The 27,313-nt window shown below is 47.0% G+C and overlaps 1 protein-coding gene across 2 annotated transcripts; it reads right to left on the bottom strand.

Annotated features, from left to right (window-relative positions):
* Positions 1 to 12,133: 12,133 nt before the first annotated feature.
* Positions 12,134 to 26,909, bottom strand: LOC118916218 (cytochrome P450 4B1). 2 transcript variants are annotated; one of them, XM_036892977.2, is made up of 12 exons: positions 26,683 to 26,909; positions 19,558 to 19,699; positions 19,350 to 19,394; positions 18,672 to 18,799; positions 17,753 to 17,877; positions 17,321 to 17,472; positions 17,068 to 17,168; positions 16,084 to 16,274; positions 14,151 to 14,284; positions 13,347 to 13,411; positions 13,164 to 13,246; positions 12,134 to 12,733 (listed from the first exon to the last, which is right to left on the bottom strand). In XM_036892977.2, exons 1-12 carry the CDS (start codon positions 26,860 to 26,862, stop codon positions 12,550 to 12,552), a joined length of 1,530 nt encoding a protein of 509 aa, XP_036748872.2. In that variant the 5' UTR covers positions 26,863 to 26,909; the 3' UTR covers positions 12,134 to 12,549. The 2 variants fall into 2 exon arrangements, with proteins under 2 accessions (XP_036748872.2, XP_036748871.2); XM_036892976.2 differs by having other exon boundaries at positions 17,062 to 17,168; positions 26,683 to 26,908.
* Between the last annotated feature and the right edge of the window lie 404 nt (positions 26,910 to 27,313).

Genomic DNA, 27,313 nt, shown 5'->3' with positions numbered 1-27,313 from the left:
TAAAATATTGGTCTATAATTTTCTTTTTTGTAGTGTCTTTGTCTGGTTTTGGTATTAGAGTGATGCTGGCCTCATAGAATGAGTTTGGAAGTATTCCTTCCTCTTCTATTTTTTGGAATACTTTAAGGAGGTTGGGTTTTAGCTCTTCTTTAAACGTTCGATAAAATTAAGCCATGAAGCCATCTGGGCCCATGGTTTTGTTCTTAGGTAGTTTTTTGGTTACCAATTCGGTTTCATTCCTGGTAATGGTCTCTTCAAATTTTCTGTTTTTTCCTGATTCAGTCTTAGAAGATTGTATTTTCCTAGGAAGTTGTCCATTTCTTCTAGGTTGTCCAATTTGTTGGTATATAATTTTTCATAGTATTCTCTAATAATTCTTTGTATTTCCATGGTATCCGTAGTGATTTTTTCTTTTTCATTTCTGATTCTGTTTGTGTGTGTACACTCTCTTTTTTTCTTGATAAGTCTGCCTAGGGGTTTATCTATTCTGTTTATTTTCTCAAAGAACCAGCTCCTGGTTTCATTTATTCTTTCTATTATTTGATTCTCAATTTTATTTATTTCTGCTCTGATCTTTATCATGTCCCTCTTTCTACTGACTTTGAGCCTCATTTGTTCTTCTTTTCCTCATTTCATTAATTGTGAGTTTAGACTGTTCATTTGGGGTTGTTCTTGTTTCTTGAAGTAAGCCTGTATTGTTATATACTTTCCTCTTACAACTGCCTTAGCTGCACCCCACAAGTTTTGGCCTGTTGAGTTGTTGTTTTCACTTGTCTCTATATATTGCTTGATCTCTGTTTTTATTTGGTCATTGATCCATTAATTATTTAGGAGCATGTTGTTAAGCTTCCATGTGTTTGTAGGCTTTTTTGTTTTCTTTGCAAAATTCATTTCTAGTTTCATATCTTTGTGGTCTGAGAAGCTGATTGGTAGTTTCAATATTTTTGAATTTATTGAGGCTCTTTTTATCACCTAGTATATGATTATTTTGGAAAATGTTCCGTGCACACTTGAGAAGAATGTGTAACCTGCTGCTTTTGGGTCAAATGTTCTGTAGATGTCTGTTAAGTTCATCTGTTCTAATGTATTGTTCAGTGCCTCTGTCTCTTTACTTATTTTCTGCCTGGTTGATGTGTCTTTTTGTGTGAGAGGTGTGTTAAAGTCTCCTAAAATGAATGTGTTGCATTGTATTTCCTCCTTGAATTCTGTTAGTATTTGTTTCATATATTTAGGTGCTCCTATATTAGGTGCATAGATATTTATAATGGTAATATCCTCTTGTTGGACTGACCCCTTTATCACTATGTAATGTCCTTCTTTGTCTCTTGTTACTTTCTTTGTTTTGAAATCTATTTTGTTTGATATAAGTACTGCTACTCCTGCTTTCTTTCTTCCTGTTATTTGCATAAAATATCTTTTTCCATTCCTTCCCTTTTAGTCTGTGTATGTCTTTAGGTTTGAAATGAGTCCCTTGTAAGCAGCATACATATGGGTCTTGTTTTTCTATCCATTCTGCAACTCTATCTCTTTTGATTGGCACATTCAGTCCATTTACATTTAGGGTGATTATTGATAGACATGTACTTATTGCCATTGTAGGCTTGTAGGCTTTAGATTTGTGGTTACCAAAGGTTCAAGGATAGCTTCCTTACTATCTAAAAGTCTATCTGAAATCACTCATTACTCTATTTCAAACACAATCTAAAGGTTTTTTCCTTCCTCCCCTTCTTCTTCCTCCTCCACTCTTTATATAATAGGTGTCATATACTGCACTCTTTGTTTATCCCTTGACCTACTTTGTGAGTTGTTGATTTAATTTTGTATTTGTTTAGTAATTAATTAGTCTGCTACCTTTACTGTGGGTTTGTTTTCTCTGGTGACAGCTATTTAGCATTAGGAACATTTTCATCTAGATCACTCCCTTTAAGAGATCCTGTAGGAATGGTTTGGTGGTGGTGAACTCCCTCAACTTTTGCTTGTGTGGAAATTGTTTAATCCCTGCTTCAAATTTAAATTATAATCTTTCTGAGTAGAGTATTCTTAGTTGGAGGCCCTTCTGTTTTTTTTTTTATTAAGATATTACTGATATACATTCTTATGAAGGTTTCACATGAAAAAACAGTATGGTTACTACATTTACCCATATTATCAAGTCCCCACCCATACCCCAATGCAGTCACTGTCCATCAGTGTAGTAAGATGCCACAGATTCACTATTTGCCTTCTCTGTGCTACACTGTTTTCTCTGTGATCCCCCACACCATGTGTACTAAACATAATACCCCTCAATCCCCTTCTCCCTCCCTCCCCACCCACCCTCCCACACTCCTCCCCTCTGGTAACCACTTGTTCCTTCTTGGAGTCTGTGAGTCTGCTGCTATTTTGTTCCTTCAGTTTTGCTTCACAAATGAGGGAAATCATTTGGCATTTGTCTATTTCCGCCTGGCTTATTTCACTGAGCATAATATCCTCCAGCTCCATCCATGTTGTTGCAAATGGTACTATTTGTTTCTTTCTTATGGCTGAACAGTATTCCATTGTTTATATGTACCACATCTTCTTTATCCATTCATCTACTGATGGACACTTAGGTTGCTTCCATATCTTGGCTATTGTAAAAAGGTGCTGTGATAAACATAGGGGTGCATATGTCTTTTTGAATCTGAGAACTTGTATTCTTTGGGTGAATTCCAAGGAGTGGGATTCCTGGGTCAAATGGTATTTCTATTTTTAGTTTTTTGAGGAACCTCCATACTGCTTTCCACAATGGTTGAACTAGCTTACATTCCCACCAGCAGTGTAGGAGGGCTTCACTTTCTCTGCATCCTCACCAGCATTTGTTGTTCTTAGTCTTTTCAATGCTGGCCATCCTTACTGGTGTGAGGTGATATCTCATTGTGGTTTCAATTTGCATTTGCCTGATGATTAGTGATGTGGAGCATCTTTTCATGTGTCTGTTGGCCTTTGAATTTCTTCTTTGGAGAACTGTCTCTTCATATCCTCTGTCCATTTTTTAATTGGGTTATTTGCTTTTTGGATGTTGAGGCATGTAAGTTCTTTATGTATTTTGGATGTTAACCCCTTGTTGGATATGTCATTTACAAATATATTCTCTCATACTGTAGGATGCCTTTTTGTTCTGTTGGTGGTGTCCTTTGCCACACAGAAACTTTTTAGTTTGATGTAGTCCCATGAGTTCATTTTTGCTTTTGTTTCCCTTGCTCGAGGAGATGTGTTCAGGAAGAAGTTGCTCATGCTTATATTCAGGAGATTTTTGCCTATGTGTTCTTCTAAGAGTTTAATGGTTTCATGACTTACATTCAGGTCTTTGATCCATTTTGAGCTTACTTTTGTGAATGGGGTGAAACAATAGTCCAGTTTCATTCTCCTGCATGTAGCTGTCCAGTTTTCCCAACACCAGCTGTTGAAGAGGCTGTCATTTCCCCATTGTATGTCCGTGGCTCCTTTATCATATATTAGTTGACCATATATGGTTGGGTTTATATCAGGGCTGTCTAGTCTGTTCCATTGGTCTATGGGTTTGTTCTTGTGCCAGTACCAAATTGTCTTGATTACTGTGGCTTTGTAGTAGAGCTTGAAGTTGGGGAACATAATCCCCCCAGCTTTATTCTTCCTTCTCAGGATTGCTTTGGCTATTCAGAGTCTTTTGTGGTTCCATATGAATTTTAGAACGATTTTCTCTAGTTTGTTGAAGAATGCTGTTGGTATTTTGACAGGCACTGAATTGAATCTGTAGATTGCTTTAGGCAGGATGGCCATTTTGACAATATTAATTCTTCATATTCATGAGCATGGGATGTGTTTCCATTTATTGGTATCTTCTTTAATTTCTCTCATGAGTGTCTTGTAGTTTTCAGGGTAGAGGTCTTTCACTTCCTTGGTTAGGTTTACTCCTAGGTATTTTATTCTTTTTGACGTAACTGTGAATGGAATTATTTTCCTGATTTCTCTCTCTGCTAGTTCATTGTTAGTTTATAAGAATGCCACAGATTTCTGTGTATTAATTTTGTATCCTGCAACTTTGCTGAATCCAGATATTGATCTAGTAGTTTTGGAGTGGGTTCTTTAGGGTTTTTTATGTACAATATCATGTCATCTGCAAACAGAGATAGTTTGACTTCTTCCTTCCCAGTCTGGATGCCTTTTATTTCTTTGTGCTGTCTGATTGCTGTGGCTAGGACCTCCAGTACTATGTTGAATAGAAGTGGGGAGAGTGGGCATCCTTGCCTTGTTCCTGATCTTAAAGGAAAAGCTTTCAGCTTCTCTCTGTTAAGTATAATGTTGGCTGTGGGTTTGTCATATATGGCCTTTATTATGTTCAGGTACTTGCCCTGTATACCCATTTTGTTGAGAGTTTTTATCATGAATGGATGTTGAATTTTGTCAAATGCTTTTTCAGCATCTATGGGGATGATCATGTGGTTTTTGTCCTTCTTTTTGTTCATGTGGTTGATGATGTTGATGGATTTTTGAATGTTGTTCCATCCTTGCATCCCTGGAATAAATCCTACTTGATCATGATGGATGATCTTTTTGATGTATTTTTGAATTCGGTTTGCTAATATTTTGTTGAGTATTTTTGCACCTATGTTCATCAGGGATATTGGTCTGTAATTTTCTTTTTTTGTTGTGTCTTTGCCTGGTTTTGGTATTAGAGTGATGTTGCCCTCATAGAATGACTTTGGAAGTATTTGCTCTTCTACTCTTTGGAAAACTTTAAGGAGGATGGGTATTAGGTCTTCACTAAATGTTCGATAAAATTCAGCAGTGAAGCCATCTGGTCCAGAGGTTTTGTTCTTAGGTAGGCTTTGATTACCAGTTCAATTTCATTGCTGGTAATTGGTCTGTTCAGATTTTCTGTTTCTTTCTGGGTCAGTCTTGGAAGGTTGTATTTTTCTAGAAAGTTGTCCATTTCTTCTAGGTTATCCAATTTGTTAGCATACAATTTTTTACAGTATTCTCTAATAATTCTTTGTATTTCTGGGGTGTCTGTAGTGATTTTCTTTTCTTATTTCTGATTCTGTTTATATGTGTAGACTCTCTTGTTTTCTTGATAAGTCTGGCTAGGGGAGTATTTATTTTGTTTATTTTCTCAAAGAACCAGCTCTTGCTTTCATTGATTCTTTCTATTGTTTATTCTTCTCAATTTTATTTATTTCTTCTCTAATCTTTATTATGTCTCTCCTTCTACTGACTTTCAGCCTCATTTGTTCTTCTTTTTCTTTTTTTCTTTTTTATTTTTTTTTATTTTTTTATTTTTTATTGAAGGGTAATTGACAACAGTATTACATTACATTAGTTTCAGGTGTACAACACAGTGATTCAACATTTATATACATAATAATTCTAGGTACCAGCTATCACCATACCAAGTTGTTACAATATATTGACTATATTCCTTATGCTATACATTACATCCCGGTTACTTATTTATTTTACAATTGGAAGTGTGTTTATATATATATATATATATTTTGTGAGGGCATCTCTCATATTTATTGATCAAATAGTTGTTAACCACAATAAATTTCTGTATGGGGGGTCAATACTCAATGCACAATCATTAATCCACCCCAAGCCTAATTTTCGTCAGTCTCCAATCTTCTGAAGTTCTTCTTTTTCTAGTTTCATTAATTGTGAGTTTAGACTGCTCATATGGAATTGTTCTTCTTTCCTGAGGTAGGCCTGTATTGCAACATACTTTCTTCTTAGCACAGCCATCCACAGAATGGGTAAAAAAAACATGACCCATCTTACATTTAGGGTGATTATCGGTAGGTATGTACTTATTGCCATTGCAGGCTTTAGATTCGTGGTTACCAAAGGTTCATGGTTAGCTTCCTTACTATTTAAGACTCTAACTTAACTCACTTAATATGCTATTACAAACACAATCTAAAGGTTCTTTTCTTTTCTCTTTTTTCTGCTTCCTCCATTCTTTATATATTAGGTATCATATTCTGTCCTCTTTGTCTATTCCTTAATTGCATTTGGGGATAGTTAATTTAATTTTGCACCTGCTTAGTAATGAGCTGTTCTACATTCTTTACTGTGGTTTTATTACCTCTGGTGGCAGCTATTAAACCTTAGGAACACTTCCATCTATAGCAGTCCCTCCAAAATACACTGTAGAGATAGTTTGTGGGAGGTAAATTCTCTCAGCTTTTGCTTATCTGGAAATTGTTTAATCCTTCCTTCAAATTTAAATGATAATCTTGTCGGATAAAGCAATCTTGGTTCTAGGCCCTTCTGCTTCATTGCATTAAATACATCATGCCACTCCCTTCTGGCCTGTAAGGTTTCTGTTGAGAAGTCTGATGATAGCCTGATGGGCTTTCCTTTGTATGTGATCTTATTTCTCTCTGGCTGCTTTTAATAGTCTGTCCTTTTCCTTGATCTTTGCCATTTTAATTACTATATGTCTTGGTGCCTAGGGGGAGGAAAGAGCTGTTTCCCGCTTCCCAGCTGCTATGCCTGTCTCCACTGCCTGAACCAGTGGTCCAAGCAAACAGGTATAAGCCTCTATGCTTTGTGTTTGTAGTTGCTGTAGACACATCTTCCCTCTGGCTGGCCTAACACCAGGGTAGGGTTTGCTGGTTTGCAAGCCAGGTGGGGCTTGCTGGGAGAAAGGCACAGTAGGCCATGTATCATGGAGGGCGTCCTTGGAGCTGTGTAGCCAGCCAGGGAGCTGGAGCACCTGAAGATCGTGAAAGTTCCCAATCTGCCGGGCAGAGTGCACCCAGACAATTTTGTCTACCTGTCCTTTCTCCTGAGCAGTAAGCTCCATGCAATCCTTGCTCCTTTAGCAGCCCTCTTGCTAAGGACTCCCTTGTTAGGAAGCCTGTCAGACTGACCGGCTTTCTTTTGTCCAAGAGCAGCTGGATATGGATCCCTGCTTTCCACAAGTGGCTGGAATCTCAGTCTCTCCAGGAATTCTGCCTTGTCTTAGCTTTCCAAACCCCTAATCACAAGAGTATCATGCAAGCACCATGAAATGTAGGTTTGTGCTCCCAGAGCAGATACCCAGAGTTAGGTATTCAGCAGTCCCAGGCCTCCACTCCCTCCCCACTCCATTTCTCTTCCTCCGGCCAGTGAGCTGGGGTGGGGAAAGGGCTTGGATCCCACCGGGCCACAGCTTTGGTACATTACCCTGTTCTGTGAGGTCTGCTCTTTTCTCCAGGTGTATGTAGTCTGGTGCAGTCCTTGTTCCTGTTGCTCTCTCAGGATTAGTTATATTAATTATATTTTCATATTATATGTGGTTTAGGAGGAAGCCACTGTCTCATCTCTCACACCACCATCTTTAATCCTTCTCCCTTCTGTTTCGTTACATTAAATATATCATGCCACTCCCTTCTGCCTATAAGATTTCTGCTGAGAAGTCTTCTGATAGCCTAATGGTGTTTCCTTTATAAATGAACTTTTCTCTCTCTCTGGCTGCTTTCAGTACTCTCTCCTTGTTGACATTTGCCATTTTAATTATTGTCTTGTTGTTGCCTTTCTAGGATTCCTTTTGTTGGGTGATGTTTGTGCTTCCATGACCTGAGTGTCTATTTCCTTCCCTGACTGGTGAAGTTTTCAACAATTATTTCCTCAAAGAGACTTTCTATCCCTTTGTCTCTCTCTTCTTCTTCTGGTGCCCTATAATGCGAATATTTTTCCATTTGGATTGGTCACACAGCTTTCTTGTTATTCTTTCATTCTTCGAGATCCTTTCCTCTCTCTGCTCCTCAGCTTCTTTGTTTTATGTTCTCTAATTTCTAGTTCATTTATTGTCTCCTCTATATCATGTAATCTACTTTAAAATCCTCCATTGTATGTTTTATTTCAGATACTGTATTCTTCAGCTCTGAGTGGCTTTTTCAGGATTTCTATCTCTTCTTGTTGAAGTCTTTCCTGAGATGGTGAATACTTTTCTGTAAATTTGTGAGCATGTTTATAACTTTTATTTCGAAATCTTTATCAAGAAGACTGTTGATTTCAATTTCACTCATGGGGTAATGGATTTGTGTAGCAGGTGCCATCTAGTGCCCAGAAGCTCAATTTCCTGGGCAGGAGCCCTAGCTATTGACGTGCAGTGGGTGTGGCACCTTTCTGCCTTGCTGATAGTAATCTGATTTTAGCTGGGCTGTATGGGCCATCAGCTGATCATGGGAGAGAGAAGAATACTCTCTGGAGCTGCTGTGGGCAGAGCTACCCTACCCTCTTTCCAACCTGCTGCAATGGCAGGGCCAGAGGCAAGCTGCACTGGCCCCTGCTGCAGGAAAGAGTTCCCGGGGCTGGGTCTTGTGCACGCATGTGCACAGGGAAGCACATCTGTGCTACACTGCTGGAGCTGCCACCAGCAGAGCTGCCCTCTGTCCAGCTTGCTGCAATAGTGGGGGCTCCTGGCGAATAGGACCAGCACCTCCCAGGAGGAAAGAGCTGTTAGGGCTGGGCTGCACGCATGTGCAGGGAAGTGTGTCCTGTTGCATAGCTAGAGGTGCTGTTGGTGGAGCCACCGTCCATATGGCCTGCTGCAGTGGTGGGGGCCACTGGTGAACAGGACGTGAGGAAAGAATTCCTCTGGCTGGCTCCTGCATACAGCTCCCTGGCCAGCCCAAAATAGGGCTGAGCAGGCTGGCGGTTCTCCCCCTGCCTACCTGGGAGCAAAGTTTGATATCACTGCTGGCTGGCAGGATACACGCCACCACTAAGGAGCCTCCAGGCTGTGTTGCCCACAAGGGAGATGGAGCATCTAAAATTCCTGAGGGTTCCCAACCTGTTGGGCTGAGGGCGGGCTCGGGAGGTTTGTCCACCTAAACTTTCTCCTAAACAGAGAGCACTGTGCAGTCCTTGCCCCTCTGGTACCCCTCACTGCTGGGAAGTCTTTCAAACTGCCCACTCTGTTTTCCTTCTCAGGGGGATCCGTAGATCGTGCCTATTCTCCACAGACAGCTGGGACCTCAGCCTCCTCGAGTGTTCCTCCCCACGAATCACCAGGGCACTGTGCAATGTGGGCTCATGCTCCTGGAGTAGGTCTTCAGGGGCAGGTGTTCAGCTGTCCTGGGCTTCTACTCCCTCCTAGCTCTGTTCTTCTTCCTCCTTCCTGTCATTTGGGGTTGGGGGAGGGCTTGGGTCCCACCAGATCGTGGCTTTGCCACATTACCCTTTTCTATAGGGTCTTCCCTTCTTCCCCAGAAGTCTTCAGATCTTCTTCAGGCCTAGCAGTATTTGCTGTATTTTCATGTTCTATATGATTTCGGGAGGAGGTTTTTGCCTTGACTTCCTACACCACCATCTTTTTCCCAGACACTGTTATAACAATTTACCACAGCCTTAGTGACTTACAACAACATAAATGTATTCTTTACAGTTCTAAAGTCAAAAGTCTGATATGGATTTTTGCTGGACCACAACCAAGGTCAACATCTTGGCAAATGGGGTCATACTACTTCCCGGACTCTAAGAAAGAGTCCCTCGTTTTGCCTTTTCTAGCATCTAGAGCTTCATTCATTCTTCTGGATATTCCAGTCCAGCACCATCTTCACATGGTTCTCTGCTGCTGTCTTCATAGCACCTTCTCTTTCATAAGGACCTCTGTGATTACAGGGGCCTATTCAGATAAAACATCTTTTCGGGCTCCATTGATTAGGATGCAGCCTCCCTGGGGAGCCATTAATTATTCAGCTGGCTAAGTCCCTATGTGATTACCACTGGTCGGTGTCCCTGGAGCTCTCCTGTGTGTTACCTGCTTACATGTTTGTCATCCACATATCGTCTCCTTCTCTCCCCATCCCTGGAATAAATTTCATAATGTCAAATGGGATGTGTGTCTTCCCCTGCAAGGAGATGGATGGAAGAGAAGAGTGCCAGGGCCCCTGCAGGGCTGGACATGTCCCAGCACCTCAGACATGGAGTGGGCCACTGTGTAGGAGGATCAGGGAGCAACCCAGGTTGACAAATGGGTTGGCTGGTGGTAGTGGATGTCAGACCCCAAGCAGTAAACAGCCAGTGGCACCTCCCCTCAGGACAGCCTCGTGGCAGTCCCCTGCATCCTTGGTCTGCCGCCTTGAGGGAGGAGGGGGTCCTTCAGCTCTGCCACACCTGATGACTGCATGGAAGCTGGTCCTCCTGGCCCTGGGCCCCTGAGGCCACACCAGACCCCTTCACACTCCTCCACAAGCCTTTCTCAACCCAGCTCCTGTTTCTCTTGCTGATTCTCAACACAGGTCTTCCTTTCAACCCACCCCCTGCCATTCTTAGCCCAGGTCTCTGGATACCATAGACAGACTTTCCTGCAGCCCTCTGCCCGTGGTGTGATGCCACATTCTGTCTCCCTGAAAGGGCTGTTCCCACAGCCATTGCCTGCAGCCAAGGCCTCCCTTCCAGTCCCCTGGCCTCATGGGTCACTGGATCAGTTCAGTCCTGCTCTGAGCAGGGTGGACACTCAGTGCTTGACTAGGGGGTTGGGGCAGGAGAGTAAGCTGGGAAAGCACTGGACAGGAAGTTTTCCAGGCATCAGGTGGTGCAGAAGGGCTCAGAGGGCACAGGACAATGGGAACTTGGAATTCTGGGTGACCAGCCATGGACATATACCCTAACCACAGGTTTACACAGGAAGTAAGAAGCATGGCCAAGAAGTGACCCTGATGGCTCCAGGCAATGGGGCCAGCTGAGTTCCCACTCAAATGCACACACACGCACAACCCATGGCACATACACAGGACACCCCTGTGTGTGCCTCTCACACACTTCACACTCTACCCACACATATCTGCACACAACATCTGCTATATTCCAAGCACACATGCACAAAGTTAAACAAAGAAACACATCTCAGAGGCCGTATGGAGGGCGGCTCCACCAACAGCAGCTCCAGCTCTGTTTAGGATCATAGGAGGCTGCAGAGTGTGTTTGGAGAGATGGAAGGATTAAGTGGAATTCATCTTTGGTGTCTGCTGGTCTCCAGCTTCCATCCTCCCCTCCCACGTATAGCCTCCCCCTTTCCTCAGGTTCAGAAGCTCTCAGCTCTATTTCCCACTGACAAATCCTTAGAGAGAGTCAATATGGAGCCTTGGTCAAAGGAGGCCAGGGTCAGAAGGCCTCAGCTCAAGCTCCCCAAGTTTCCTTTCCTTAATACTGAAGTGGAATAAGAGCCTCCCCCAGTCCAGCTTGAGAGGCCCCTGACCATCCAGAGATAATGGAAGTAGGCATGTCTTAGATTTGGGCACCACCCAAGGGCCAGAAGTGGTTATAACCACTGGGCTCTGCTCCGGGATGGTGGTTATTGAAAAGGTATATTTACCTGTGCAGAGAAAGGTCTGTCCAGGACCAGGACAAAGGGAAGTTGGTGGCATGGGGGACACCCTGTTTGGGGCCTCCGCATCTCAGTCTCAGGTGGGCAAGGATGTCTGGATCTTGACAGGGCTTTGCAGCAGTGAGCAGGTGGCCCATGGTCAACCTCCCAGGCCTCTGGCCTTCTTTTAAGAAGGAAAGTATCAATAGCAGGAAGGAGGTGTCTCATCTCCAGGGCAACAAAGGGACATCTCCAAGTCTCAGACCTGCAATTCCGCTCTCTTGTCCCTCCTCCAAGTCTCCAGTGCCCTTCCTTCCACATCTGTCTCATTCCTGGATTGGAATCCACTAGTTGCCTTAGACCTTGAACCTCAGAGGTATGTGTATCTCCAGCCACTAGGCAGCTGCTACAGGCACTACTGGGGAAGGATCTTTAGTTCATTACATGGCCCAGCCCAAAACCATCTCCTGAAGTCCTTTGTACCTTCATACCTCACCTCAGGCCTGATCCAAGGGCCATCTCTTTCAGGAAGCCCCTCTAAAACCACTCTACCTCCTCTCCAGCCAAAACCTGAACACCCAGAGCACTGGGTGACCAACACGGATGCTGATGATGTCAGGAGTGCCACAGAGACCTACATCAAGAGGGCAGAAGATACACCTGTGAAACAATATTCCATATTCCTTGATCTCAGTGGTGATTAGCTGGGAGTTCGCTTAAGAAATTCATTATCCTGTACATTCTGGGTTTAGGCCATTTTTCCTTAGGTCTGCTGTATTCCAAACACACATGCACAAAGTTAAACAAAGAAATACATCTCAGTGAAGGGGCAAGTTCTGAAAGTCATTCCTTTTTCATGTGGAGTGAGTACTTTGTCATAACACAAATCCTAGGGCACAGCTTCCATGTGTTCTCCACGTCACTGTGGCTGGAATGTAAGCTTCTGCTACACTTAAAAAACATTGCAAACTGTGGGAGATAAATGAAAATTCTAGAAGCAGGTAGGTGCTCACCATATGTTTGTTGAATGAATGACTCATCTACAGAGTACCTGTACAGTAAGCATTTATAGACATGCTTGTTTACATGGCACCGCCCTCAAGCCAATTGTCTACGTGGGTGTCGACTCCCCTTCTAAGCTCCAAACCTCCCAGAGACGAGAAGCCAGTTACTCTACGGTCTAGCCTGGGGAGGACAGTGCCCAGGGAAAGCCACAGCCTGGGCTGTGTGGGGCCCTACTCTCAGCAAAGCTACCTGCCAGGGCCTGGGCCCAGTGGTTTCAGGTGGAGGTGTATGCCGTTCTTGGAGCGCAGGACCAGGTGAAGCATCTTGATGGGTGGCTGCAAGGGGTCCAGGGCAAACTCAAAGCGGAGCAAGCAGAGGGCTGTGACCACCTTCATCTCATTCATGGCGAACTGCTGCCCAATGCAGTTCCTGCAGTGAGTGGCACAAAACAGCATCAGGCCCTGGGGTGTCCAGAGTGATGAAATCCAGCCTCTTCACGCCCAACAAAAGCCAATAACTATTTTTAAATAAGTAATTGGCTGAATTTTTGATGTATCAATTGACTTAGGCTTAAGAAGCAGATCTTAGGAACATGGTGAGGGTTCCAAACCAAGTAGATTCACATTGGGGGTTCAGGCTTGGGGGTCTCTCTTGGAACCACTCACCCACCCCACCACCTGCCAGAGGTGTGAATATGCTAATGGCAAGAAAGTTCTCAGGACTTACCTACATTAGGATCACCACAAACCCAGCATGGTCCTCTTTATCATAGGGTTCCCCAAAATGATGCCTGCCCCCCAACTTCCTCCCTCCTCACCTCCCAGGGCTAGGGGCCTGGGGACATTGGGCCTCTCCTTACCTAGGTCCAGCTGAGAAGGGCATGAAAGCAAAGGGGTGGCGTGTGGTCACATTCTCAGTGGAAAAGCGCAGGGGGTCAAAGACCTAAGAAAACAGGCCTTGCTTAAATACCTGTCAGGTCCTGGGGGAAGGTGACCCCGCAGCCTCCCACCCCACCTGACCTCCCGGCTCAGAGATGGGGTACCTCAGGGTCAGGCCACACTGCAGCATTCCTATGGAGGGCATAGATGTGCAGAGAGATCAGGCTGCCTGTGGGCAGAGCAGAAGCCTGGTAATCAGGTGGTCCTGGGATAGCCAGGCCCACTTCCTCCCAGGGCCAGGATCCCTCAGTGTTCCCCTAGTTGGGCACCAGCCCCTGCCTGAGCACTGCCTGTGACAGAGAGTTCATGACCATGCTCAACACATGCAAAGTGCTTTCGATCACCATCATACCTACTTCCTGGAGGACTGAACCCACCCCACCACCAGGTTGGGTAAGGCAAGGACTATTACACACTTTTGGCTTCGATTAACTGACTCTCAAGGGAAGTTATTATTCATACATTATGCTATCAATAGAAAGTTACCACTCAGTAGGTGCTTACTATGTGCCAGAAACAGAGTTAAACACTCTTTTCAAAGCCATCGCATATAGTTGTACAAGTTGTGTACTGCATAGCATCATAGTCTATGCTAATCATGCCTCCCAAAGTTGTTTGGAGCATAATCTGCGTGGTGGGACATGACAGCCCCAGTGAATATTGTTTCTTTAATCCTGACAACAACCTTGTATGGCAGGCACTCTTCTCACTCCCATTTACAGAAGAGGAAACAGAGGATTAAAGGAAGAGGAATTTACCCATATATAGCAGAGCCAGGATTTGTACCCAGGTCAAATACAGAGCCAAAGCTCTTTCCCACTGGTACAAAAATTTGGCCAAGGCACAGAGAATGTCAGAGAAGCATCCCGAAGGACTCCATTTCTACCCCCAAATCCACTTCATTCCACCTGCAGGTAGAGAACGGCCATCCACAAAGTCGACAGGCTTGCTGAGCTGGCGGTACACCTGGGGCACGGGTGGATAGAGGCGGAGGCTCTCCTTGATACACATGGTCAGGTAGGTCATCTTCCCCAGATCATCCCTGCCAGCAACACAACCAAGGCTTTCTGGGGATGGGGAAGAGCAGGGTCCCACAGGATGACAGGACGCAGCCTCAACTTCCCCTCTTAAATATCATCACACACTCAAGAGTGAGAGGGGCATAAGAGCTCCAAGTGTCCAGGCCAGACTGAACATGGGGTGGCCACTTGGACCCAGGGATTCTGACTCTGCTTTGCTCTTTCCCTCCCTCATCTTCACTGCTGGGGAGGGGAGGCACAGAACCCTGGAAGTGTATGTGTACTTGACCATCAAGACCAGGTCACTCCTCTGTTTCTCAGGACCCCACAGAAGCCCCAAAAGGAACAGTTCTTTAGGTTCTCCTTGGTTTTCCCTTGGAACTGGAATGGAGAGGAATAGAGTCTGATACACATTGGTCAAGTGAAGTAATAAATGTATGAACAATGACAAACTTGGGTAAAAAAAATATATATATATACATGTGTGTGTGTGTGTGTGTGTGTGTGTATTTCTCTTTTCCCTTTTGCAATCAGGAAGCTCAGACCCATATGTGATCTAACTATAACTATTGTGCAGTACCTTATTACAGAAGCCCAAACCCTAAAGTTCTTTCCCCTGGCTCTCATTTTCCATTTGTGTTTTACTATTTTATTGAATAAGTGTCCTTTAAGTTTCCCAAGTTCTTTTTGAATATTTGAATAAGTGTCCTCCAAGTCGCCAAGTGTTTGCATAATTAGGCACCCTGGAATCCCCAGATCTCTCTCCCTTTGCCTTTCTGAGTTTTGCCCCTCCTTAGAAGGCCAACTTTAGCTCCACCCCTTCCAATTCCTCTGCCCTCCACATGGGCCCACTCAGTCCTACCCTATTCTGCGGTTCCCCCAGCTTCTTGGCTGTGGGAGTTTGTCTTTCTAAAAACTCCCCAAGGGCAGAGACTTGGCTCTTGCTCTTCTCCCCACTGGCTTCCCCAGCAGCACCTGGCTTATGGCTGGACACCCTAGGAGGTCCCAACATCCAACCAACAACAATGGGCAGCAGAGGCTCCGTCCTCCAGATCCCAGACCCTGGAATTGGACCTCAGTCTCCCTCAAGTGAATCTGAAGTTTCTCCTATCAACTGTGCATTTCCTAGGCCCCTACTGTGGGCCTAGCCCTGTGCTGAATATACCGCAGGAGCCCAGAGAGGAACGTGAGGTGTGGGAAGGACTCGAGGCCTTAGGGGAGGAGTCAGGGAAAGGGGCATGAGGGCAGAGGTGGAAGAGGAGCCTGTGGGAGATTCCCAAAGATCCTGCAGCAAAAAGAGGTCAGCATCAATTGTGGTCATGTTGATGAGTTCAAGCTTGAACCCAGACACAGAGAACAATTGAAAATTTTCAAGTGATGGAGTTTGGGAAGCATCCTCTTCTCCTTCACCAAAGAGTCTAGTAGCTGCAGCAGTCATCTAAAGGCAGGAGGGAAGGGATCAGCCCCCAGACTATCCCAGCTCAGTTCATCCCCACCTCTACCTCTTTCTATCCCAGTGCTCTCTGCTCTATCCAGGAACCCAGAAGGGCAGTCAGGTTCTGCTGTCAGAGGGAGTCAGAACACAAGAAAGCAGCTTCCTATTGATAACTCACATCTGAAAAAACTGTTGTGGGAGAATGAACTCCCCATGCACAGCTTCTCAAAAAAACCCACAGCCCCGGAGAGGGCAGGACAATGGCTGCCACTCTCACTTGGTTTTCAGGGTGGCGCTGTGTTGTCCATAGATGGCACAAAGAGCAAAGGCACAGTCTATCCCTGGGCCAGAGAAGCCAGACAGACGGCTCCCCATAGCCTCACTCACCACTGGAAGGAGTCCCGATCTCCAAGGATCTCGCGCACCTCCTCCCGACAACGATGCTGGTGCTCGGGGTACCGGGCCATGCAGTAGAGAATCCAGGAGATGCCACTAGTGGTGGTGTCATGGCCTTCGAACATGAATGTGTCCACCTCAGCCCGGATGTCTGCGTCTGACAGCTTGATCCCACTTTCATCCTGGGTTAGGGAAGGCATAATGGGACAGCCCAGGGCATTTGAGCTGGGTGCCAAAACAACTCATAACAGTAGTTAAATGAAGGTCCAAGGAGGGAAGGAAAGTTCTTCAGTCTAGGGGTCAGAACCTTCCCCAGATTCCTTTCTGTTCTTCCAAGCCCAACTTGGATGCCCCTACACCAGCAAGCCTTCCCTGATCCCTCTGGCCAAGTGACCTGTGACTTTACCCAACCCCAGCTGTCAATTCTGCTCACTTGACAAATAGAATGCCACCCGGCAGAGGGAGAGATCTTTGTCAATGTCCACCACCTGTCCTCTCCACTAGACGGGAAAGGTCTGGAGGGCAGGGCCAGGTCTTTCTCTTCTTCAGCATCCCTCGCAGAGGAGCTAACCCAAGGGGAGGCTCATTGAGTTTGTGGAGCAGGTAAATAAAGGACCAACTGAATGAATGAATTGGTGAGTAAATAAATGAATAAAGTCTAAGAGTCTAGGCTGCTAAGAGTCTTCAGAGTCTCAGAAGTCTAGAACTGGTCTTTGGGCCTTCTAGCATGTGACCCAGTCTCCCTGCTACTGTTTCTCCACAGTGCCACAGCCAACCACACTCTGTACCTTCCCACCTGTGAGCCTTTGCTGATACTATGTCGTGGAACAAGGAACAGTCATATTTCCTGGGGAAAGGGGAAGGAAATGCTTATCATCCCCTGCTGTCCAGTAAGCCCTGTCCAAGTAGGATGGTCGGCAGAGCCTCTGAGACCAGTTCTTAGATGGAGGTGGGCAACTGTGCACTCACACGAACCCCCAGGAGAATGTCCAGGAAGTCCAGGTGCCTCTTGTTCTGGAGCTTCTCCTGCTCCTTCTCATCCTGCAGAGCTGCCTTCCGTTCCTTTATGACCCGGTCTGGGCAGGAAGCACAGGGTGTCACCCCTGGGGACCCATCCTCTGCCCTAAAGGGAGCTAAGGTCCTACAATGGGAGAGATCCTAGAGAGGCCAGGAGGAGCTGGGCTAGAAGTGAGGCTTCCTGCCATTGGGCCTCATGGGAAAGACCCACCTGTGTGGTCGTGGGCCACCTGACAAGCCCGCAGGAAGCGGCGGCCAGAAGGGCTAAGCCAGTAGATGAAGTCGTTATGGTAGTGGAAGGACTCGAGGCGCTGCTGCATCAGCACAGTGAGCTCTTTGACCGCCAAGTAGTAGCTATTGTCCCTGCACAGCAGAGGGAGGGATACAGGGCCCTCAGAAACTGCAGCAGAGCCCAGGAGCTCCATTCCAGAATCCAGCCCCACCCACAGCACCTTCTTCCCTTCGTCCCCCTGTGTTAAGTGTCCCCACTAAAGCCAGAATCTGTCTCCCCACCACGTGCAAGACCCGGCTCCCTGACCCTCCCTATCTGGGGTTCCCTAGGGCAGGACCCTATCTCCTTCCAGACCAAGGCCTCTGAGCTGGCCTGGGTGGAGACTGTGGTCTGCCACGAGTGCCCCCTGACCTGTGGCTCAGGCCTCTGTCTCCTTTGCCAAAGGTGCACTTCATGAGTGTGTCCAGTGCCATGAGGCCCACATCGTAGAAGATGTCAATGCTCTTATCCTCACGAGCCTTTTCCTCCCACTTGTCCTGAAGCCCAGAGGTAGAAGGTGATGTGAGGGGCCAGCCAGGCTAGGGGACCCATCCCTGCCCTCCAGGACCCACAAACTGTCCTTCCCGCCATGTACCCCAGTCCCTGGCTTGGCCTCCCCGTTGCTAGAATGTGGGTATGGTGGGGGGACAGGCAGAGGCCTCAGGCTCAGAGGGCAGGTGGCAGGCCTTGCACAACACACAGTTCCTCCCCAACAGGGCAGCCTGTACGTAAGAGAAGAGGAGGGCCCAGAGGTGATAAGCTCCCCAGCACAGCCTGAGTATAAATCTGGCCTGCTGTGATACTAGGGAGAACTTTTCTGCAAAGGGAAAGATTAGCCTGGGTAATCTCGGGAGATTGTCCAGCCCAGAGAGTCTGACCCTGCCCCCTGACCTCTGGTATCCCTTTTAGAGATGAGTAGCTAATGACATTATTTTACATAGTTGTGGTTGGCAGTAAACGAGGAGACACTTTTTAGATGTGAAAGACCTTCCTAATATTCTCAAATATAGGTAGCCCTAAAATCTGCTGTAGTAGGAGCCCTATTGGGGTCTCACATAGAGGCCCTTTGATCTGGGAAGGAAGGCTGGGTCTCTAGAAGGAGGCAAGGTCCAGGGCTGCCTGGCCAAGAGGAGCCTCAGTTCCTGCAGAGCAAGGCTCGGCACCGCTATTGCAGGCAGAATAAGGGCCTCGGGGCCTCAACAATACCTCTCCTGCCCTCACCCAGACAAAACTGGGGTGGAGAGGTGCTGGCCCTGTAGCCCCAGGCAGGAGCCCAGCACAGAGAACTCACCAGCAAGGCATTTGTGGACTTGGTGAACACAGCCACATAGGGCTTCAGCACATCATAGTGGAAGCCAGGCGTGAGCAGCTTACGATGCTGAAACCACGTGGGCCCCTGGAGGACCAGCAGGCCTTTCCCTAGGGAAGGGATGGGAAAAGGAGGGCTCATCGGTCCACACAATGGCAGCCTGGGGCCCAGCACACCCCAACCCACCCAACCCCACCCCAGTCCTCTCTGCCCAGCCTCACATCCTGCCCCTGCTCGGCCTTCCAGCCACCCAGCCTCAGCAGCATCTGGTGACACCAGCCTTTGTCCTACCACCATTCCTTTCCTCAGGCCCTTGCCCTGGCCAGTAGCACCAATACATTTCCTAGGATCAACTCTAGTGCCACCTCCTCTAGGAAGTTATTCTCCACACTCATACATTTTCAGAGCCTTTGCCCTGCCCATCCAGGGAAAAGGACATACCAGGCAAGAGAAGGTGCCTGAGCTCCATTTCCTGGTCAGCCAGGAGCTCTCCTTCCTCCCATCTCCCCACTGAGCAGCCAAGCTTAGAAGGAGCATTGGGGGCCAGGTGATCTGATGGGTGGGATGACTGACTGAGTGGGGACAGGTCAGGGAGGGGTGGGGCAGCAAAGGGTCCTGGTCACTCAGCACCAAGGGCAGGAAGGGGGGGCGGCCACTCACCAATCCACTGGAGGAAGAAGTCATACACATCTGAGGCCTTAGGATCTGCAGAAGAGAAAATCAGGTCAAGCAGGGAGTGGCTGAGGCCCAGAGGAGGCTCATTGATAAATGGGATGTGGACCTCTGCTGCCCAGACTTAGGACCCAAGTTAGAGTGCCTACTATGTGGCATTCTGAGCCCTTTGCTGCCCTCCCATTGGAGCCCTCACCTCCTCGACTAAACACAGCTTTGGCATAGTCAGGCTCATAGATGTTCAGGAAGCCAATGAACTGTCCGAACCAGAGTGGGTGGGCGTAGGGAAACTGGTGGGCCCAGGACACCACCTTGTCCAGGCTCCCCGTCTGCTGGACCTGAAATAACAGAAGAGCAGATTACTCAGGACCCCAGCGTCACCAGCCAGGCCCTAAGTCCCTGAAGAGGGAAGGGAGGAGGCTGCTTCTCTCCTCCTGTACTCCCTCCAAGCCAGTCACCCAGTCCCATATGTCTCTGGGCTCAGTTCTTTCTCCAGCCCTAGGACTGTTGCCCTAAGTCCAAGAACCCTCTTTGCATTCACTCCACAACCCCAAACTGGCCAACCTGCTTCCATCCATGTCTGCCATCAACATTATCTACACTGTGGCCAGGAAGATATTTCTTTTCATCACTAAAGCTTTTTCATTGGAAAGATAATATCAGCTTATTAAACAATACAGAAATCTATTCTATTCCACCCCTGCTAAGTCATTCAACATGTTTTTATTGAAGCCCTACTGTTTGAAGGGCACTGTGTAGACTTCTCCCGGGCATGAGACAGATATAGTCCTGCCCTTTCATTCTATGGGGGGAGACTGGAAATAAACAAGGAAGCAATTAAGCAAAACGACTACAGACAGTAGTAAGTGCTAAGAAGGAACAAACAAAATGCCATGAGGGAGACTGACAGCAGGATGTGCTTGGATAGAGGGATCTGGGATGGACTCTTGTTGGAGGTGACATTTAAGGAGAAAGCCGAAGGATCCTAAGGAGCTGGCCATGGGAAGCGTAAGGGAAAAGCATTCCCAGTAGAGCAAACAGCACACACAAAGCCTCTGGGGTGGGAAGAAAATGTGGGTCTTCCAGGCACTGCCACATGGTGGGACAGTGGCCTGAGGTGAGGTTGGAGAGATCATCCAGAGGGTGGTGTGTGCTCTTTGGGGGTCTTTCTAGTCACATCTAAGTACATCTACACAGTGCCCTGCACAGAGCAGGTGTTCAATAAAAAATGTGTCGGATGACTTAACAGGGGTGGAATAGAATAGATTTCTGTATTACCCCAACTAGCTGATATTATGGCTTTAATGCTGAAAAGAAATCTTTCTGATTATAGCATAGATACAGTGTCAGTCAGTGCAGTTTACAGTAAATACTTTTTTGGAAGCCTGCCTTTTGTTCTTAACAAATCTTGTCCTTCTTTTCAAACTAATGCATTTAACTGTCCCTCAATGTTTTTAAAAATGCATAGCAAGATTCTGTTATAGGGATGTACCACTATGTATTGTTCCTTTTTTACCTATTTTGAGGGAGTCTTTCAGAGATACCTTTAAAATTTCATGACACTTAAAACCCATGAGCCTCAGAATAAAGTCTGAGCTCTGCAGTTTGTGAGTAGGTCTTACTACTCGTATAGTAAACGTTATTCTTTATTAAGCATTTGATGTGTGCCAGGCCTTCCTCTAAGAACCTTACATCTTGCCCTCAATAAGTCCTCATAATAACTCTACCAAGTCCCATTTTAGGGAAGAGGATCCTAAGGTGCGGTGGTCTGAGGTTGCTTGCTGAAGACTGTACAGCTTATAAGGGAGCTGGGATGTGAACCAAGAAAAGTTTGGGTTTGAATATCAATTTCCCTTATTCTTTAGATGTGTGAACTTGGGCAAGTTCTTTAGGCTCTCTGAATCTTACTCTTCTCATCTGTAAATGTGAATGATAATACCTTATAGGATTGCTTTGACATTAATGAAATCATGCAGCATATGTATGTTATTAGTTGAGATCATGTACTTACATTCAAGGCCCTTCACTGATATGATATAATGCATGAAAGGACCTGTACAAGGCAAGTCCTCAACTAGTAGTTCCCTCCCCTTCAAGCTTAACCTTGCCCAACAACTCCCCCAAACCTCCTCCTTACATTTTCTGCCATATCCTACTCCCAAATGCCCCCAAACTGCACCAAAGAATGTACTCTGAACACATTTCCACCGGTGGGTAAAGGATTAACCAAACTTTGTCCCCTGTCACAAGGGAAGCTGACCTTGGGTTTCACTCTCCAATTCTGTCCCCCTGGAAACATAGCTGCCTGTGCCCTTCCCCATGAGTCTCTGCTCTGCTGTCTGGGGCCACGCAGGTGCCTGCCCAGGCAAGTCCTGCAGGGATTGGGGGTGGGGGCCAGATTTTTGAGTCTGTTCTCCTCTGGGATGGACATCCTTAGGTACCCTTAGGTGCTCTGGTCTTAGTCATCCTCCCACCCACACACACAAGATTGGTTGGCACCGTGTGTACATGAGCCCCAGCCAGTGTCAAGGACTACAAAGCTGTGTGTTCAAAGCTAAAGGGTTTGGCACACCTGCCAAGAAGAACTAACTAAAACTGAGAAGAGGTAGTATTCCTGAAATAACCATAAAAATCAACTTAAACAAACTCTACGGATCCAACTATGGAGTTGATCAGAGAGCCACGGGGAGCCTGGAGAGAAGAGATCTACTGTATAATGCCCCAGGGAGCAGGGAACCGATTTTCTCTGACTCTGGTGACTAATAGGTGACTTCATCTTCCATCTTTCCTTTCAGAGACAAGCGTACTAGTATACATGCACATGTGAGCACATAACACAGAAGGACCCGTGGCTCCATAGAAGGAGCAGAGGGACTTTGGGCAAGATCAACATGGGTCCCCTTGGCTCTCCTAGACCACAGATTGGCTAGGAAGTGATGGCGGGCCTTGCCCAGAGCCGCACAACTTTTGAGTCCAGGTATTTCAGTTCCAAAGCCTATGCTCTGCCCACCTGTCTTTAGCACTAAAGAGGAACTCCAGCTCCAGGAATGACCAAGTTATGGAGGAATACAGGGAAGCACCCAAACACCTAAGAAGACAGGAGGCTGGGGCCCAAGAAGTGCCCAAGAGTCCATGGGGATGCAGATCCTGGGCCTCACCCCATGTAAGTGGTTTTGCTGCCCTGAGTTCAGTCCCCCAGGGATTCATTCATGCATTCAACAAATGTGCATAGAGCTCCCACTCTCAATGCCGGGCATAGTGCTTGTTCCTAGGTACACAGTGTGTATAAGACAAAGCCCTGCCTTCCCCAGTTTACATTTCAAGCAGGGAGAAAGGAAATAAATAAGAACCAAAGACATCAGTAATGTAATTCAGGTAGTGATAACTCTAGGAAAATAAATAAATATAAGAAGCTGCTATTGTTGTCAGGGGTTCAGGAGGGCCAGGGAAGGCCTCTTAGGTGACATGTGCAGAGATCAGAAGATACACCTTCTAGAAAGTCCCAGGTTGAGATAGAGCAGGGAAATGGAACAAGGGTTATGCCATTTTAAAATCCACTTAGCCTAGTTTATTCCTTATTCTTTAACTTAATCTGTATATTGTTCTTCCTCTTCTTCCAGCCCCTTAATCAACTAAGTAACTTTGTAACCAGTAGGAAAAACAGACCTCCAGGAGTGTAAATGAACCTATGCAGATAAAGAATGCTGAGATCCATTCTTGCTGGCACTTTTTTGACCTGAAGAAGATTCTTTCCCCATCAGAGTCAAGAGCCCTCCCCTGTTTGGGTGGAGGTTTCACCTAGTGTGCAGGGAGAGACCTCCCAGATGCAGCTGACTGCCAATAATGGCACTGGCCACAGTCTGCTCTTCCTCAACTGTCCCCTCCACTCCTCTGCTCCTTGCTCCCAGCAAGTTAGCCTTGTGCTCTTCACAGAGAAAACAGAAGCCGTCAGACAAGACATGCCTAAAAGCCAGTCACCAGACCTGAAAACCACTTGCTCTGCATGCAGCCTCCCCATTCCCTCTTGTTCCATTAAAGGAGGCATCCAGGGCCAACTCTGGATTTCAAGCCTTGCCTCAGGCACATCCCCCATCCATCAGAAGCTAACTCACCCATATGACAAACCCCACCCTCTCTACTGACTCCTTCCTAGTTGCATTTAAAACATGCTGAAGTCTCTCCTACTTAAACAAAACAAAACCTCCTTTGGTTCTGCTTCCTCTCTAGTTAACACCCCATTTTCCTTCTCCCCTCATAACCTAACATTTCAAAAGAGCTGTCTCTACCGTTTCCACTTCCTCCTGCCTCAGCCTCCTCCTCTCCAAAGCTGCTCTTTGTAAGGGGACCAGCGCCTGACTTGGTGGTAAGCCCAGAGGACTTGCAGCTGCTGTGCCATGGTCAGTTAACCCCATTCCTTGATCCTCTCCTGGATGTCCTCTCACCTCTTCTGATGTACCCTCTCAGCAGCTCCTCACCTACCAGGTGTTAATCAAAGACTGAGGCTCCCCATAATCCGGCCTCTTCCTTGCACATTCTCCCTGTAGGCTCTCACCTCCTCTCCTGGCTTCCTTTGCCATTTACCTGACACTGGTTCCTAAATCGATGGCTCATCTCAGCTTATCTTTCTCCTGAGCTCCAAAAACATGACTAACCACCTTCCCCCCACCCCACCCCCGGACATCTCTGCATGACATCCTCCAGGCCTCTCAGACCCTGCTGACATCTATCTGCCAACAATTTGAAAAGTACCTATACTTTATCTCTTTGAATCCTCTTCTAAGCCAGCAAGGTAAAAATGCTTATATCCATGTTATTGGCAAGGAAAAGAAGCACAGAGAGGAAGCAAAGTGAAGGCCCAGGGTCAATGTCTGCTGAATGCAAAGAGATCAGACCTCCACACCAGGGCTTTTCACTACACAACACAAGGTCAAAGGAATTGTCCCAGCAATAAACACAACCAAGGAAGAGGCCTATGCAATCTCAGGGATTCACCTTTCCTGGGCTAGGAGCTGACATTCTCCCCTCCTCCCCAACATAGTCTCCACACAGCAATCAGATTTGTGGGCCCCTCCCAGGGTCCCCAGCCTCAGGCCAACAATATGATTGGGCACCTACTATGTGCAAGATCTTCCCCTGGGCCTCAGAGTAGAATGATAGGGACCCTGGAAGAATAGGACATGACCCCACCTCAAGGGGACACAATCTGAAAACTGAGGAGTCTGAAAGGTAGATGTTTCCAGAGCCTCTTGAATGAAACTGGAGAAGGGAGAAGTTAATCCTTATGGACAGCTCTTCCCCACCCCTAGGCCCTTCCTTCCACCACCAGTCCTCCCCATCATCACTAGGCCTAGGGATCAAACTTGCAGTCACGCTTATGTCCTGAATGAAAGGAACAGGTCCTATGCACAGCCTTGATTCAGTTCCTAAGCTACTATATGCAAATTTTGCCCTTTCTGAACCTCAATTTCCCCATCTTTACATTAGGAAAAATAATCCCTGGCCTGACCTCCCCATTTCTTGGGCCCAGAAGTGGATCTGACCAAGAACAGTGGTGCCGAGCCCTGGAGGAATGCAGAAGTGTTGGGCCTGCCATGGTTCCCCAGGAAACCTTTGTAGTGCTCAAGACCAACCAGCCCTCTGGCCTTTGCCTGCCCTTCCTGGTGCCAAGGTCCTCCGGATACTTGTGTTAGAGCCAAGAAGCCAGAGCTAAGGTGTGTCCAGGTCCCCTACATACTCTCAAGGTAGGGGGGAAGGGAATTTGAGAGGAAGAGGGCAGCCAGCTCCAACATGGGGGTTGGAGAGCAAGATCCCTGTTGTATGGAAGACCCCTGGCTGAGGGCAAATCCAGCTTTAATGGAGGCAAGTATATGTGGAAGGGAGGGGAGGAAAAGGGATCGAAGGCCTTCCTAGATGCTTCTGATACCCCCATCAGGGTCAGACCTCAACCTTCCCATGACCTCCTTCTGTACATCGCAAAGCCTCTCCTAAACCCATCCCATGCTCTCCACTTATCTCCCCATCCCGTTGTCTCCTCTATCAATACCCCTTCCTACCCTTGAACGTTCACTGCTTGGTCATTCAGTGATGCCTACTCTGCTCCTTTTGTGCTGGACCCTGAGGGCACTGGGATGAATCAGACCAGATCTCCATTCTCCAGGGATCATAGTCTAGTGGGGAAGATGAACAAGTAAACAGAAGATGACAACCCAGTGGGACAAGTGCTGAGCTACAAAGCATGGAGCTGATGCAAAACCCTGGTCAGGCACTCCACCCGACCTGGGGCAGGGAAGGCTCTGGTGGCTGTTTTCCCCTCTAGACAGTGTGTACCTTGAGAGCAGGGCCTGGGTCTGATTCACCTCCCTGACCCATCCTTCCTTTCCCAGATGACTCCAGGTTGTGTGTAGGTTATCAGGTCATTTGTAGGAGCAAGAATAACCCTGGGTAGCCCTCATCCAGAGGTCAAGATCATTCCCAGCATCAGTCATGAAAGAGAGGCAATTTCCTAAATTGTAAATGGGAAAATTGTACCTATAAGGTAGGAGAAACTTGCCTCTTTATGAGCCTTAATCTCTGGTGTCTGCACCTGGATTCCCAAACCTGGTTTTTAAATTCAGACTCCTAGTTCCAATATGTTCATCAGGATCTCCAGGGGTCAGCGATCTGCTTCTCCCAGTTGATTCCAAAGCAGGTATCCCTTCCCCTGTGTTTCAGAAAACTCTGGTCTAGATCCCCATGAAGGTAGGGAGCCAAGAGTTGTTCCTGAGCATGAGTGCTAAGGTGGCCCCCATGACCCTGAGATAACTGGGGACAACAAGCCAGGGTCTGAATCCAGGGAGGTGCCACAGCTCCTGAGCCAGCCTGTAGGCATGGACAAGAGAACCCTACCTTTGGGGGCACCAATGGTCCCTCAGGTGATGGCACTCATCTCTGCCTTCACTTTCATTTTCTGCCTTAAAGATGGAAATCTTTATACTATACAGAACAAAGAGGACAATGGTTAGGCTCTAAACAAGATTGTCTAGTTCTGTTAGCTATTAGGAGGTTTTCTCTGATGCTATCACCAACCCCTTATTGATCTTTGCCTGAACCTTGAAACTCAGTATGATGGGAGGAGACTGTGGCCTGCTTGGGCCCCAACTTTGAAGTGCCCCCGACTTGAGGCCAGCTTGAAAAGCAGAAGCGAGGGGGAGATCTGATGGGAATGCTGAAATGGAACCATGGCTCCCAGGACATCATCCCCCTGCCCAAGCATAGTATCTCTCTCCATGGTCCCGGGGGGAAAGGAGGCTGTTTTCTTTCTCCCTACCCTGGCCCCACATACCTCAAGGGCATGCCCAAAGAGCCAGTGGGTGGGAGGCCCTGGGAAGTTGTCCATAGCCTTGGCCAGCATCTTCCTCCTCCGCAGCAGATGAATGAGCTTGAGGAAACCTAAAACCAGGACAAGTCCAGCAGCCCACAGGCCCAGGTGGGAGAGACTCAGGGAGAACAAGACAGACACCATGACTGGAGTTGCAGCCACCGTGGCTCTGGCCTGTGGTCCGCTTTCTTCAGGTTCCTTTGTACCTTAGATTTGGGCACCTTGCCACACCCCGCCCACAGCCACACCTTCAGCCAGACTGGTCTCTCCATGGAGCAGAGACAAAAGTCACAGATAATAGGAGACAGCCTGCACGACTTTTCACAAAACTTGCCTAAAAAGAAACTGTTAGGAAGGAAGGACTCGGCTTGGTGTCGCAGGGAAGTCAGATACAGTGAGACGAGAAACCAAAGTCAAGGAAGCAAAGTAAGTTTTAACACACTCTGCACAGAGTAACAGAACTGGCCTGCCTAACATAAGGCAGGCCCAGATGCTCATTCTGAGGCTTCTTTTATTTGTTTTTGGCAGGGCAGACAGGTCCTTGATTGACAGCTGTCAGCTCTCTAGGCTTTTTCAGATTGGTGAAATGAGGATG

The sequence above is a fragment of the Manis pentadactyla genome, chromosome 4, assembly GCF_030020395.1.
Source record: "Manis pentadactyla isolate mManPen7 chromosome 4, mManPen7.hap1, whole genome shotgun sequence".
In the NCBI taxonomy this organism is placed as follows: Eukaryota; Metazoa; Chordata; class Mammalia; order Pholidota; family Manidae; genus Manis; species Manis pentadactyla.
The sequence above is the reverse complement of the archived record's forward strand: the minus strand, read 5'-3'. Positions and strand labels throughout refer to the sequence as shown.

Excerpts from the sequence above, each read along its gene's own strand:
- LOC118916218 (XM_036892976.2), bottom strand. The coding sequence starts at position 26,862 with ATGGTGTCTGTCTTGTTCTCCCTGAGTCTCTCCCACCTGGGCCTGTGG. Across the intron at positions 17,473-17,752 it reads GACAGAGGCCTGAGCCACAG|GGACAATAGCTACTACTTGG; the intron begins GTCAGGGGGCAC and ends TCTGCTGTGCAG. Across the intron at positions 13,412-14,150 it reads TGGCCGTTCTCTACCTGCAG|GCAGCCTGATCTCTCTGCAC; the intron begins GTGGAATGAAGT and ends CTCTGCCCACAG.